Source organism: Chaetodon trifascialis, chromosome 6, assembly GCF_039877785.1.
Source record: "Chaetodon trifascialis isolate fChaTrf1 chromosome 6, fChaTrf1.hap1, whole genome shotgun sequence".
Taxonomy (NCBI): domain Eukaryota; kingdom Metazoa; phylum Chordata; class Actinopteri; order Chaetodontiformes; family Chaetodontidae; genus Chaetodon; species Chaetodon trifascialis.
The window spans coordinates 16,029,470-16,044,634 of NC_092061.1; the positions used below are offsets into that span (position 1 = coordinate 16,029,470).

The following is a 15,165-nucleotide window of genomic DNA, read 5'->3' on the forward strand; positions in this document are numbered from 1 at the left end:
AAATATCATTTATTAAGCAGAATTATGGATAATGAGTGATGTATCAGGGATAATAAGACAGAAGATGGGAGGTGATATGACAGAACACACAAGAAACTTATGGCAACATAATGGTAATTAAATTGGCGATAGTGAGAGGTAGTTGAAAGGGGATAATGGGGACGCGAACATAAAGTGAGCAGTATCTTAACCTCACGGACCAACTCTTATTCAAACCCGCTTAGCATGCCTACTTGACTGATGGCGTCCCGTTGTGCTCTGCTCCGAACTAACTCGAAGATGCCCAGATGGTTGTCCTTGGCTCGATCTACTCAGTGGTCTGGTGAAGGCCAAGCGCACCAAGGTGACGAGCTGATGTTGGACGGTGACGTCTCTGGAACTGGTTCTTTGGTGTCGGTTACAGATGAGGGGCGGCTCCGGATGGTTGTTAGCCGGACCAAGGATCAACAGCTGGCTGCAGGGTTTGGTTCGGTTGAGTCGGTGACGGATTATTTTAGACTGACAGTACAAATTAAGAGTCTCTTCGGTGGCCGGTCGAAAAAGGCTACAAAATTATTATTATTCGACTAAATTTACTGATGTTAAAACAAAATGTTTGGCTAAAAAAAAAAAATAACTTGAAAGCTTGCGGCAAGTTAAAGAAACACGTCTTCTGAAAAATAAATCATGCTACTCGGTATGGCTTTTGAGTAGCTTGAAGACGGGAAAAACTTAAAGAGCAAAAACGACTGTGCAAAACTTAAGACAAAGAACTAAAAGACAAAACTAAACATAACATAAACAAAACTGAGTAACGCGCACTCTGAGTGACGCCCGCACTGCGAGTAACGTGCGCACTGTGAGTAACGAGCGCACGCACTGAATTCATGCTGCAGCTGCAGACATTTAAATCTCGCTCCGGGGCGTGTCTAATGGGCAGGCCGTCGAACATGTGAGACGCTTTGGAGCCTCAAGGAGCTGAATTAATCAATGACTCATACGAGGGGCTCATCTGCTTCTCACTATGGTCAATCACATATAATTTCAATAACAAATTTTCAATGACATTTCAACATTGTTCACAGCATGCATCAGGCACTTCCTATGGCTGGGTGACAACATTAAATGATAATCTTGGTACAGTTTCATCCCAACATGAATAATTACTCAATGTATAACTAATACAAAAACAAAAGAAAAAGAAAGAAATAAAGAAATAACGAAATAAAGAAATGCAGACTATATTTGCTAAAATGATTATCATCCTTATGATTATTCCTTAATAAAAGTCTCATAAAGCACAATCAACTTCGAACCCTACAAACCCTTAGATGGTAAGAAAGGCTCCATAGCAGAGCCTCAGGCAAATCCTAAAACAAAGTTAGATTCACAGCTTGTCATGGGACATGGGAAAACATGGGCAGCATACAGATCATGGGTTTAGTCATGTGAATATGTCCAGTGTTGAGTTGTACAGAGATGCAATTGTCAGGTATACCAAGAAACAAAGTCCTCAGGTTTACAAACAGTTCATTTTAAGGTTGGCTACTTTGCAACCCATCCGCAGACTCTGTTTGTGGATTCAGTTGAAGCCTGGCCTTTGTTCTTCCCAGCCGGCTTTACTATATCCAGTCCTTAGGGCTATTGGGGGACCATTAGCATTGACATGGGACATCCTGTTTCTCTTCGAAATCACACTTCATTATGAGCATTCTAGATGGTCTATAGTTCAATCAGTTAGACTGGTTTACAACTCCGTTTCTCATGAGAAGTCAGAGAGGGTAAGAGAAGGTCAGTTAGAGGCTAGTTCTGCTACAACAGTTACTGCTGCAATGAGTGACATCAAAATGGAAGCAACTAGTGTCCTCCACTTGCCAAAAGTAGCATCAAACAAAGTAGTCAGTGTATTATCAATTCCAGAGTCTTCCGCTAGTTCAAAAGATAGTGTCCTGAGGCCAGTGAGGGCTCCGATTACAGAGCCATCTGGAGCTGTGTTGTTAGGGATGAACACACAGCAGTCTTGGGCAAAGAGAGCCCACACAGCACCTTTTTCAGCTAGGAGAAAATCAAGGGCCAATCTGTTTTGATACGTCATCACAGAAGTAGCAGCCTGTTGTTCATGCAGGCCTGCTACAGCATCTCTAGTCACGTTATTCAATCTTTGGATATTAAAATGGACACAATTAATATGAGGAACATATTTATTTATGGTCACCGACCAGAAGAGGGAAGATTTAAAACCTGCCGCAACTTGATTAACTAGTTTTTATTCATCAGGCATACCTCTGGTGACTCCAATTGCATCTACGTAGGTCCGAGTGTTATGGTATAAATCAAATACACTACATTTATGTCTGTGGGGAATGAATGTAGACTGAAAGGCCGCAGACTGCCAAGAGACAATTTCTGATGCTGTATGCATCTTTGATTCTAGGTTTTGGTGTAGAGTGGGGGTGTATAAGGGTTGCAGAGGGGACGTGTCGAATCATTGTTTCTCTTCTGGACAGATAAAGCTTCAAGCTGCCGACTGTCCCACCACAGGATGGGCAATATGGTCGGCACTACTAATGTGGTTAATATAGTGACAGTGAGTCAGGTTCCAAATCCAAATCTCCAGAGTGGAGTCTTTTAGAAGACGTGATCCGCTGAGGTTGGTCTAAGTTACCATAGCTTTTCAATTTCAGCATGTCAATCGTCATTGTTAGTAGATGAGGCCTCTAAGTCAGTGCGAACCTCAGTCAATGTTCTTTCAGTGGGGTCCTGAGTAAGTGTACAGTGTGTTTTATGGATCCAATTACTCAGCCTGTCGTCTGTCAAGCAGACTTTCACACAATGTGATGTAGTTTCTGCTACCTTGTATGGTCCTTTCCACCTAGCCTTGAGAGGCTGGGTGGTAAACTGCGCCGAACTTATGCCGGATCCCAAACATCTTTTCCACTTGTCTTAGATCCTCATTAGAGAAATGAGGGACATTGTCAGATCTTATGACTTCTGGGATTCCAAATCTGGGTATAATTTCTCTTTTCAGCCAATTAATCACTTCTTTTTCTTTTTCTGTTTTGGTAGGTGTGGCTTCCACCCATCGAGAAAATGGATCTACACAGAATAGAAGATATCTTTTACCTTCAGTTCTGTGCTCTGCCCCGTATCAGTAAAATCAATTACTATTTCTTTCCATGGGGCATCAGGAACTGGGTAGCTGCCTAACCCAGCTTTGAGTGAGATCTTTGGATTGAACTGATTGCATATCTCACAAGACTGCACAAAATATGTGGTGATGTCTTTAAGATGGGGATACCTCTGCTGTGTGCTTCTTGACACAGCATATTTAGTAGTTCCTTCCTTCATGATTTCTCCAGAGCCCTAGAGAATCTTCTGTGGCTTCTTTTTCTCTCCATGTCCGTTTTTCAGATGGAGCAGCAGCTTCTTGATGTTTTGCACACATAGATCTCTATGTGGCTTGTCATCAGGAGCCTTCTGAGACACATATTGTACCCTGCTATCTCTTTTGCTGCCATATCTGCAGCATTGTTGCCTCTTACAATTTTGCCATTTCCTTTTTGATGTCCTCTGCACTAGATTATAGCAACCTGTTCTGGCTCTAGCAGGGCATAATAAAGGTCAAGTAACTAATTCAGATGTTTAACAGGAGTGCCAGCTGAGGTCATAAAACCTTTCCTCCTCCAATGACACATGTCCACATGCACAGCTTGAACCGCATAAGCCAAATCAGTATAGATGTTTACAGTCTTGCCTTTCGCTAATTTGCATGCTTCGGTTATCGCAATTAATTCCGCCTTCTGAGCTGAAGCTGGTTGTGGAACGATTTGCACTTGTTTTGTCTGTAAACCAGCTGTCGTTTCTTCTACAACGGCGTATGATGTCATTAAAGTGCCTGTCGGAGTGTGGTGACTATGACCGTCGCAGAACAATATCATTTGAGCATTCTCAATCGGTTCTTTGTGTAGAGAGGAGTGTAGTTGCATCTCCTTGTCAGTTTCTGCCACAGAATCATGATCTTGTACAGTATCCATCTGTAGAGCCATGTTAGTGCCTTCACTAGTGAAGTGAATGTGAGGCTTGTTAAGCATCTGTTGCAGGCCTAAAATTCAGTGTGCTGATAGTTAGAGTCGAGAAATGCTTTTATGCCATGTGTAGTGTGCTCTACAGTCTGGTTGCTCATGGTGACGTGAGATGTTTTTTGTACTGCTTTCTCTATTGCTGCTACATGTCTGATGCATGTAGGATGTCCTCTTTCCACATTAACCAATTTGGAAACATCAAAATTTTTCTGTCTGTTGCACTCCTACTCTCCCTCTTTTGAATCGGAACGGCATTAACAAAGCCGTTCTTTTCATCAACATCCAAATGGAAAGGCTCTGAGTAGTTAGGAGAGTGTAGAGAGCAAGCATTAGACAATGCGGCCTTGACATCTACAAAGGCCTTATCAGCCTCTGCTGTCCACTGCAAGGGAGAGTTGTAGTTTGTGTATCCAGCCTGTGTGATCAGTGCCCTTAAAGGTGCCACCAGACCAGAAAAATCAGGGATAAAGTTCTTGCTGTACGTTACTAACCCCAGAAATTGCATCATAGATTTAACAGTGGTTGGTTTGGAATGACTCAAAATGTATGTTTTCTGGGCAGTTGTCATGTTTAGACCGGAGGAACTAACCACACGGCCCAAAAATGTGACCTTAGGTCTCCCGATCTGGAGTTTAGACTTCGAGACTTTGAAGCCACAGTGCGCAAGATGGCGTAGAAGTGTTTCAGTGGCCTTCATGATAGAATCAGAGTTTAACAAAAGGCTCAAGAAACAAGTCATGTAAACACAGAGAGTCACCAGGTGTTAACCCTGGGCAGCCCTATTGTGGAGGGGCTCTAGGTTCAGGAGGGGGAGGATACATGGAATGAGTATAGGGAGGAGTTCCTCCCTGTGAGCGTGAGTGCTGAACAGAACAGAACAGTCACGGGCCCAATGACCTAAGCCACCGCATATTAAACAGTGATTAAAAGACAGTGGAGCTACGCCAAATCGATCGATGCGTTTCAGCCCTCGCCTGTTGTTATTACGCTTTAAGGCAACAGGTCGGTACGAGTAGGGAGGAGGGTCGGGATAAGGGTCATATGGAAGGGGTGGGGCAAAGGGCAAGGGGTGAGGAATGGGCTGAGATGGTAGCTGCTGAGGCAACTGTTTAGCAGCAGCCTTGTTGAGATTTACATCATCTCTCATTTTCTTCACTTTTGATTTTAGCAGTTGAGCCTGAAGGGAGGCCAAATCGTTATCTTCCTGACATTGATGCTCGAGGTCATTATCAATGTATTGGATAACATGAGCAGCCCACACAGTGTGCGTCATGCTCGGCAAACCAACCAAGAATGCTTTGATCCACTGAGGATCCCTTTGTCTATGTCTGGCAGGCCAGATTTAATCAGCGCGGTATCTTGCAGGGAGAACGGAGTGTACGCGTCCACGGTGCATCCACCAGCGGCGGTTGCTGACGTCAGCGGCATCTGAAACTGACGACGACGGGTGTCTGAGCAAGCATGGATGTTACCAGGAGCGGAGTCGCGCGTGATGGAGTGAGACAGATTAAGAAAGCTTGATTGGTCAGTGCGGTCTTTCCAATTGTGAAGGCCATGTTGCTCAAAAGCAGAGGTTAGAGCGTGAATGGAGGGATCAACGCATTCAGACTCCGAAGCGTTCTGACTGTTCATGTGGGTCAGTTCGGATGCTAGAGCACAGGATCGGGTTTGCAAGAGCGTCGGCGTTCTGAGTGATTGATCAATGTTCACGCGCACAGTTTCATTCAAATATCTCTCTGCCTGTCTTTGTGATTCTTCATTGCCTGGATATGGGGCGGTTTGTAACAGACCATTTTAATCATGACTAACAGAGACATCATTGTGTTTTGATTTGAGAGTGTATCTGAGCCGATTGAGGATGTAGTTTGTGTCTTTATCGGCGCTGCAGGGCTCGTATACTCGGCTTGAGGCATCTGATGCTGAAAAGCATCCATCATTGCCCGTGCCTCAGTGTAAGGCACTGACTGTTTAGACAAGAGTGAATCATCTTTTGGTTCTGTGCACTGTGTGTCTGGAGGTAAGGTCGCGGCTGGCACTTGATGTTTTGGTTGTGCAGAGGACAGAGACAGAATGGAGAATTTAAATTCTCCCATTAAACAGAGGCAATCTGTCAAAAATGTCTCAGCTCTTTTTTCTTCTTTCTCCGCTTTGCCTCTGTCCAGTATTCCTGCATCTTGCACTAAAGCTCTGGCCTGATCTCTACTCCCTGTAGCCAGATTCAGAAATATACTGAAATCGCTCGGCTTTGGCGGAGCGTTTTCACAGTCTCCAAACATGCCTCTCATCTGCATTTCCTTCACCCAATTCACAAATCTATCCCTGCCATTATCTTTTTCCTCAGGCAGGACTTTTTTCTGCCATCTGGTCAATGTTTCAAACAACACCAACCCCAATGAGCCGGGTTTACATTCCTGCCACTTGTCAACAACTGATTGTGACATTTTTCAAAAGTTTTCACACGTGTTTTTCAGAGAAGGAGAATGGCGTAATGCCCGAATGAGGACCCGATCAAGAAGCTTCTGCACAAAGTCTAGTCCTATGTGCGCTTGATCGCTGGGGGTTTTCCAGTCTATTCACTCGTTTTAATTCACCAATCTCGGTAACACCTTAACTGAAAATCCCCTTTAACCTATTCCAGTGCTCCCCTTTTCAAAACTACTTGAGATCTGTGTCAGTACAGGAATTCTCGATCAGTCTGTACTGCTCGATACGCTGTCACTCACACAGTAAAATATCAATCAAGTAGGAAACCACCGCACATTTATATGAAAAATAATAAACTTATCCCTGTGTCCTTATGAACAGTTTAACTCTACAGCTCACAACTCAACAGGAGAATTCTCGTATTTCTATCTATTTTTTTTTTTTTTTTTTTTATACTTATGCCCAGCACACGGTCATAGTCTGCTTATAGACCGGGGCCAGCTACACGCATCGATAGTCTGCCTATAGACTGGAGGTGATTCTCTTGTTTGGCTTCAGCACCCCACTCAGGGCCAAAGCTATTCTCTTACAGCTCCACGTGCCTCCCAGGGCCAGAACTGTCTTCTGTTGCTATCATGCACCTCTCTGGGCCGGAGCTTACCTTTGTCGCTACCACGTCCTAATGATGGAGCTTACCTTTCTAAATAATCTATGTGTTTATACTTAACATGTGACCATTCATTTAATAAACAAGTTTTTTCTTTAAGCATCAAATTATTTAGTTTTTAGCGATCAGTGGATGGCATTTAGTCAGACAATTGTAATTTGGTATGTCCAATGTGCAGAAGTTTCTGATAGAAAAGAGGTTTCTGCATACCTTTGATTTAGGTGCCTAGAATTGTCTGAAAAAAGTCCTCCTCTGATCAACTCAGGTGGTCATCAATAGGACACGGCCTCGGAGTCAGCCAAGCCGAGTCATGGCACCAATTTGTTAGCTTTGAAGCTCGGCTCTTTATTGGAAGCTCAAGAATGGTCCGGAAGTATTTATTGGAGGTCACAGGTAAAGCAATGCAGCGCTGGTCTCAGAGTGTCAGAGTTCCCTCAGGATCTCAGCCAAAATGAGTACCGTTGTCAGGCAAAAGTTCATATTTATGGTGCCAACCCCGTACAATAATCAGATATACGTTACAGAACATAACTGGACAGTTTCCAAGTACTGGGCACAACATATCTTGTTCTGAACATCTGATAAACAATCTGTATGTGTGTGTTTGTGTGTTGTCATCAGGCGTGGGGATAATATTACAAACGTCATAAATAAGGAGGAGAGGTGCCATGAGCATCTTGTTATCAGCACTGATTGTCTCCAGGGACCTAATATTTATGACTCAAGGCTAAGAGTCAAGTTCTTCAAGACATGCAAGGATTCTATCAAAGTGAGAAGATGTTTTCATGTATCAGAGTGTTCAACAAGATGTTCTATGTAACAAGTGCACTTAAGGGTTATATCAAAACCACGGTGAGATTATAAGAATAATCAATTCATTGGTAATTATAGTAAAACACACAAGTATGAGTTATAAGAAAATATATGCTTAGACAGTAAGGCCATACAACATTTGCCAGGGTTAACGTCACAGCACAGAGAAACAGCTGCAGATTTGGCTGATACAATAAATTATATCAAAAGGGGGATGTCAAAATCTCCAGTCTGGTTGTGTTGCTTCTTAAGGTAGGTGGTCACTTGCAGTTTGGGGGGCTGCAGAGTTGACTGCCGCTAACAGGGGTAACACAATACAGCACAATACAGTAATGATGTTCCCACCTCATTTTAATGGACCCGAATGAATGTCCTTGTACCGTTCAGAGTTGCATTAGATACACGCCTAAATAACATTCACACACAGGTTGCTAATCACATTCCAAGGACAAGATGTGGACGGTAGTTGGGCTGTCCACGTCCTGGTAACTGGCCAATTACATTTGGTCGCGCAAGTCCAACTTCTGTACGGGGCTGTCTTAAGCCCAAGAAGATAAATGTGAACTTTAATCAGAAATCTGTGCTCATTCTGACGGAGGTCCTGCAAGAACTCTGTCATTCTGACCCCAGCACTGCTATACTTCACCTGTGACCTCAATAAATACTTCAGCTGTGATCTGAAGATTTCTCCGGTCTGTTCTTGGGCTTCCAACAAAAGAATCAGGGCTAACAGACACACCTGAAATCTTTTCCACACGTTTTGCAAGAACATGGCTTCTCACCTGTGTGGATCCTCATATGAACATTCAATCCTGATGCATGACGAAATCTTTCCCCACAGGTGTTGCATGAATAAGGCTTCTCACCTGTGTGGATCCTCATATGAACATTCATTGCTGATGCATCATTAAAACTTTTCCCACAGGTGCTGCATGAACATGGCTTCTCCCCTGTGTGGATTATCATATGAGCATTTAATATTGCTGCATTACTAAAACTTTTCCCACAGGTGTTGCACAAAAATGGCTTCTCACCTGTGTGGCTCCTCATATGAACATTCAATGGCGTTGTGTAACGAAATCTTTTCCCACAGATGCTGCATGAATAAGGCTTCTCCCCTGTGTGGATCCTCATATGAACATTCATTGCTGATGTGTCATTAAAACGTTTCCCACAGGTGCTGCATGAATATGGCTTCTCCCCTGAGTGGATCCTCATATGAGCATTTAATATTGCTGCATCACTAAAACTTTTCCCACAGGTGTTGCACAAATATGGCTTCTCCCGTGTGTGGATCCTCATATGATTAATCCATGCTGTTGTATGCCTGAATCTTTTCCCACAGGTGCTGCATGAAAATGGCTTCTCCCCTGTGTGGGTCCTCATATGAGTATTCAATGATGATTTCTGACTGAATCTTTTCTCACAGGTGTTGCACGAATACGGCTTCTCACCTGTGTGGATCCTCAGGTGTCTCTGAAGTCGTGACTTAAACTTAAAATCTGTTCCACAAGTGTCACATTTGTGAGACTTTTTAACTCTGTGAGGATTACAGTGAACCTCTGACAAGTTTGGGTTGTATATATTGTCACAGTGACTTTCGCTTTCCTTTGGCTTTAGGTCTGCGTCTCTACTTGATCCTGAGTCTCCATGCTCACCTCCTCTCTGATCTTGGCTCTCAGCTACATGAGAGCTGTTGGAGACGAGCTGCTGGTCACTTTCCTCATGAGCAGGAGTCAACATGAAGGCTTCAGTCTCCTCCTTCAGTACAAACTGCTCTCCCTCCTGTCTGGTGTAGAGTTCCTCCTCTTCCTCTTTAATCTGAGGAGGTTCTGACTCATCTTGGTCCAGACTGGAGATCCTCTCCTGGTCACAGAGAGTCTCCTCCTCCTCCTCCTTCTGACGGACATGTTGCTGTGGGAGCTCTTCAGGGACAGACAATAAAACGCTGCTGTGATGACAGAGATAAAATGCAGTTGTGCTAGCAAACTACCACCATTATATATTCAAACACCTGGGGTTGTACGCATACGGAATTCCTCTGTCTTGTTATAATAATAACAAGAATAATAATTTATTTTTACACACCTATTCTGTGTAACTTTATTTCAGGTTTCCAGACGACATCCAGCAGTCTGCGCTGACGGTCGATCTCTTCTTCGTACTCGACGACAGTTTTTTCAACAACTCTGAATATTTCCTCGGCAGCAGCAGTCAGTCGCTCGTTGACAAACTCTCTCAAGTATTTAACTGCAGACATTGTTGCTTCATTAAAATGAGATACCTACGATACAATGTTGCTTTCCAGCTAACTCAGTGCAGATGCGTCTTTCTTCTTCTTCTTCTTCTTCTTCTTCTTCTTCTTCTTCTTCTTCGTTGAAGGGTAACGGCGGCTTACATCCTTTGTGTCGCATTACTGCCCTCTTCTGGTGATAATTAGCTACAACAGTGTCTTGAATGAGCTCCAAATCTCCCAACACTGTTTCCAGTGGCCACAAACAGGACATATCACAGTTGGACAAATCTCCTTTAAACAGACACACGAGTCTCTTCTTGCTGTATCTCCTGATGTTTCCCCACTTTTCCAGCCGACCAGTAGCACTTGTTTGGTTGGGTGTCGATCTGCATGACTTCTTAAATGTGAGTAAACCCAGAGGCACGTCTTTTGTCTCAGATTGAAGGATAACTTTTTTTGCCCTTAGCCAAAATTCTTGCTTGTGAATTGTTTCTCAAACATAATACAGTAGAAGTATATGGACATACAAATATGGATATCAAAGCAATTGAAGAAAAACTCCCTCAAAATTAGATTTATTTTTAAATGAAACTGTTCAAGACTTTATATCCGTGAAATTTATATGCAACCTTGCCCATCTGAGGGCAATCAGTGTTGTAAATATAAGTACAGCACTCAAGTACATGGAGTTACATTCCACCACTGCACACATGCACATTCAAAATGAGGCAGGCCCAAGAATCAAATGACCAAATGGGATTTAATCACACTTTTACTGAACATATCCTTTATACAATCATGTGTTCACAAAGTGGTGAACCTCTCTCCATCCTCGCTTGTGACCAACTGAGCCTTTCCAGGAAGGCCCTTTCATACCCAATAATGATACTATCACCTGTTACCAATCAACCTGTTTACCTGTGGAATGATCCAAACAGGTGTTTTTGGAGCATTCCACAACTTTCAGTCTTTAGTTGCTCCTGTCCCAACTTGTTTGAAACATGTTGCTGTCATTAAATTCAGAAAAAGCAGATATTTACAAAAATCAATGAAGCAGATAAAATGTTAAATATATTGTCTTTGTATAAACAAAGCTTTATTGTTAAAATACATGCATGCAATGAAAAAACAAACACAATTTGTAACCTATTTTCCTTTAGGAACTCCTCATAATATGCACTTGTAGGGGAACCAGTTCATTAAACCTCTAAGTTTAAACTGGGGCACTAACCTTCCTCAGCTCAGAAGGATTTTATTTATTATTTCTTGTAATGCTGATTTATTAATAACGAATGAACTGAAGGTAGACCAGTCGGATAATCTGAAGTGTACTGCCTACTGATTCCAATTGTCTCATGTCAAGTATCCAAAACCTAGCAGCTACCAACCTCTAGATGGCAGTATGGTTCCATGGTAGAAACTCGAACTAAAATCACAGTTTTGTCATTTTATAAACTAGAAACACAGGAAAAGCATTGATATCATACAGATTATGAGTTTAGTACTGTAACAACATCCTAAATTAACTCAAACATATCGATTACATTATCCTAGTGCGATACAAAAAAAGGCACACAGACATGCAAAAACAGTTTGCTACAGGAATGTCTAATTTATAACCTATCAGCATTATCTGATTTCGGAGATTCCTCTGAGTCCTGGTACTTATCCATTCAGGCGGTGTTGTTGTCCTTATCGGCTGTAAAGCAAAATTAGCATCTCCACGGCAACCTTTGAAGTTGAACTGTCTGTGCTTCCCGCTTCCCTGAAACAATGGGGGAAGGTGTTTCTGAGCCAGACTCTCTATTCACATACAGTCCTCTGCACAACCAAAACATCAAATGCCAGTTAAGACCAGACCTCCAGAGACACAATGTACTGAGTCAACGATAACACAACCTGGCCAAAACATCAAATGACAAAGCTTTCGTGGACATTAAAACTGCTCAGCCTTTTCATTTGGATGTTGATGAAAAGAATGTTTTTGTGAATGTCGTTCCTTTTCAAAAGGGGGAGAGTAGTAAGATGTTGATACACGTAGCAGTTACGGGAAAAGCAGTAAAACAAAAACAAAACAAAAAAAACAATTTAAAAAATCTCACATCACCATGAGTAACCAGACTACTGTGCACACTTCACATGGAGTAAAAGCCTTTCTTGACTCCAGTGCATTCACACTATCAGCACATAGGATCCAAGGCCTACAACAGCTGCTTAACAAACCTCACATTCATTTCATTAGTGCAGGAGCTAATATGGCCCTACAGATGGATACCAAACAAGATCATGACTGTGTAGCAGAAACTAATAAGGAACTGCAACTACACTACACTCTGCACAAGGAACCAATCGACAATGTTCAAATGATATTATATTGTGATGGACTCAGTCATCATAAACCGACTAGCACATTAGTGACATCATATGCTGTTGTAGAGGAAACATCAGCTGAATTAGAGACAAACACAGATAGTCTCTCAACCAGCATCAGCTCAAATGGCAGAATTAGTTGCGATAACAGAAACATGCAAATTAGCAAAAGGAAAGACTGTAACTATCTACACTGATTCGGCTTTTGCAGTCCAAGCTGTACACATGGTCATGTGTCATTGGAGAAGGAAAGGTTTTGTGACCTGTAATGGCAATTTCAGTTCCTTGTACTTCATCTACTTGAGACACCCCACATCCCATTTCCTCACCAGGATATCAGGTCCTTTTGTGTTTTAAATTCTGATGTCTAGATCTCTTAACATCTACATACAAAGTCCTGCAGGATGCCTCCAGTGTGAGCCACCCCCTAGGGAGTTAGCTCTCAGCAGACCTAAAGGTGTGTTTTCACACCTTTGGGTAGGGGAGGCGCTCCTGTTAGCTTTGAAGCTCGGTTCTTTTTTGGAAGCTCAAGAATGGTCCAAAGAAGTCTTCAGTTCACAGCCAAAGTATTTATTGGAGGTAGGGCTGGGCCGATAGAACGATAGCGATATGTCTCGCAATAGACACGCCATCAATATCAATATAAAATGCGTTCGATAAAACATTCGATAATTTTTTTTTCTTCGTCGGAAGAAACCTGAAGTTGCGAAGAGTTTGGTTGCATGAATAAAGGCACTCGCTCTCAGGTAACCGAGCAACGCAGGGAGTAATCGCTAATCAGTGAAAGAGACACGCTAACACGCCAATCATGTAACATTATCACGTTCGGTTGCGCCATCTTGTTGTCACGTGTTTGCTGCTCCGCGAGGAGTGAGATGAGAAATAGAAAGTGAGCGCTGCAGCGAGCGAAGAAATCGTCGATAGAGCAGGGAAAGTCAGCTCGCCAGTATTTTGGATTTTATAAGTCGGACCGTAGTCAGACCAATGTGGTCTGTAACTTATGCAAGACTTTCGTCCCCACCAAGACCGCTAACACCACAAACTTATTTAACCACCTTAGCCGCGCTCACTCTTTGAAGCGCAGCCGTATTCGCCAACGCCCGCCAACCGCAGCACCACCGCATAAGCAGCTGACCACCATGCAGAGGTATCTGCTTCATTGCCTGATGACAAATCATCTAAAAGGCACGAAGACGTAACGGAGGCAGCGGCATATCATAAAGCTTAAGACATGCTTCACTGAGCACTGTGGAGAAGCCAGGTTATATCTCTAACACGTACTTTTTTTTTTTTCTTAAACACACTTGCAATAAAAACATAATTGAATAGTTCATGTATATTTAGAGTAAGAAGAGTGACTGAAGTTGTTCATATGTCTAGGCTGGTTTTATAGTTCAGTCAGTGTTACTGTACTGTCTATCATGTTTGTTTGTATGTTACAGATGTCAAGTCTACCTCAGTTTCTGCTATGTTTCCAAAACACTGCACATATTTGAAAACATTTTATTCACCAGAGGGTGAATCAGCTTGTGAACTTACTGCACCAAACCTGCAGAAAAAAAGTTCTCAGGTTTCTCTCGGTTTACATTTTTACACTTTTTTTACATTTATTATTTGAGTGTTTTCCATGGTTGTGTTGACATTTCCTTTCTACCTTGATAGCTGAGGGGATTATAATCAGAGGAAGGTTACATTTAAAATAAAAATGTTTAAATTGAATGTATTTTTCTCCTGATCCTTATTTTAAATAGGTCATAAAAAATATCAATAATTATCGATATCGGCCAATATAAAACACTTATATCACAATAGAGTTTTCAGCCATATCGCCCAGCCCTAATTGGAGGTCACATGTAAAGCAATGCAGCGCTGGTCTCAGACTGACAGAGTTCCCTCAGGATCTCAGCCAGAATGAGCACCGTTGTCAGACAATAGTTCATATTTATAGAGTTGAGATTGACCAACCCTGTACATTAATCAGATGGACATTACAGAACATTACTAGACATCTTCCAAGTACTGGGCACAACATATCTTGTTCTGAACATGTGATAAATAATCTATATGTGTGTGTATGTGTGTTGTTGTCAGGCTTGAGGATAATATTACGAACGCCATAAATAAGGAGGAGAGGTGCCATGAGCATCTTGTTATCAGCACTGATTGTCTCCGGGGACCTGATATTTATGACTCAAGGCTAAGAGTCAGATTCTTGTAGACATGCAAGGATTCTATCAAAGTGACAAGATGTTTTCGTGTATCAGAGTGTTCAACAAGATGTTCATGTAACAATTCCCCCTTTTGACATGATTTTATCATGTCAACACAAACAATAGAAGTATAAATGGATAGGTAAAAAACATCAAAAAGATAAAAACCAGTGATCTTAACAGTAATACAAGCAACAAAAATGAAATCAATGAAAAATGAAAAGGTAAAACACAAAAACAACTGAACACACAAAATGCAATAACCAAACCCAATGAGCACAGCAAACAAACTCGAAACAAATTACAAACTTCAAAAACAAGGAATAACAATCTTTGAAATAGTAAAAAATCCAGACCAAAATGGAATAATAAGGAACAAAAAAC

At 42.1% G+C, this 15,165-nt stretch overlaps 3 protein-coding genes across 4 annotated transcripts in view; all 3 read right to left on the reverse strand.

The window, feature by feature from the left end:
- LOC139332033 (zinc finger protein 879-like) lies at nt 1-10,326 on the reverse strand. 2 transcript variants are annotated; one of them, XM_070963712.1, is made up of 3 exons: nt 10,054-10,326; nt 9,000-9,890; nt 1-8,915 (listed from the first exon to the last, which is right to left on the reverse strand). In XM_070963712.1, the coding sequence occupies exons 1-3, from the start codon at nt 10,223-10,225 to the stop codon at nt 8,692-8,694; spliced, it is 1,287 nt and encodes a 428-aa protein (XP_070819813.1). In that variant the 5' UTR covers nt 10,226-10,326; the 3' UTR covers nt 1-8,691. The 2 variants fall into 2 exon arrangements, with proteins under 2 accessions (XP_070819813.1, XP_070819812.1); XM_070963711.1 differs by having other exon boundaries at nt 1-9,890.
- The window catches only part of LOC139332096 (zinc finger protein 501-like), a 27,478-nt gene continuing 20,920 nt past the window's right edge, over nt 8,608-15,165 (reverse strand). The window contains exon 3 of the mRNA XM_070963809.1: nt 8,608-8,670. The gene's annotated coding sequence lies outside the window, so the exon portion shown is untranslated. The remainder of the gene's footprint in view (nt 8,671-15,165) is intronic.
- LOC139332034 (zinc finger protein 664-like) overlaps nt 10,944-15,165 on the reverse strand; it is a 15,680-nt gene continuing 11,458 nt past the window's right edge. Inside the window, exon 4 of the mRNA XM_070963714.1 lies at nt 10,944-11,966. Within this exon, the coding sequence (XP_070819815.1) occupies nt 11,914-11,966 (53 nt within the window). The 3' untranslated portion in view covers nt 10,944-11,913. The remainder of the gene's footprint in view (nt 11,967-15,165) is intronic.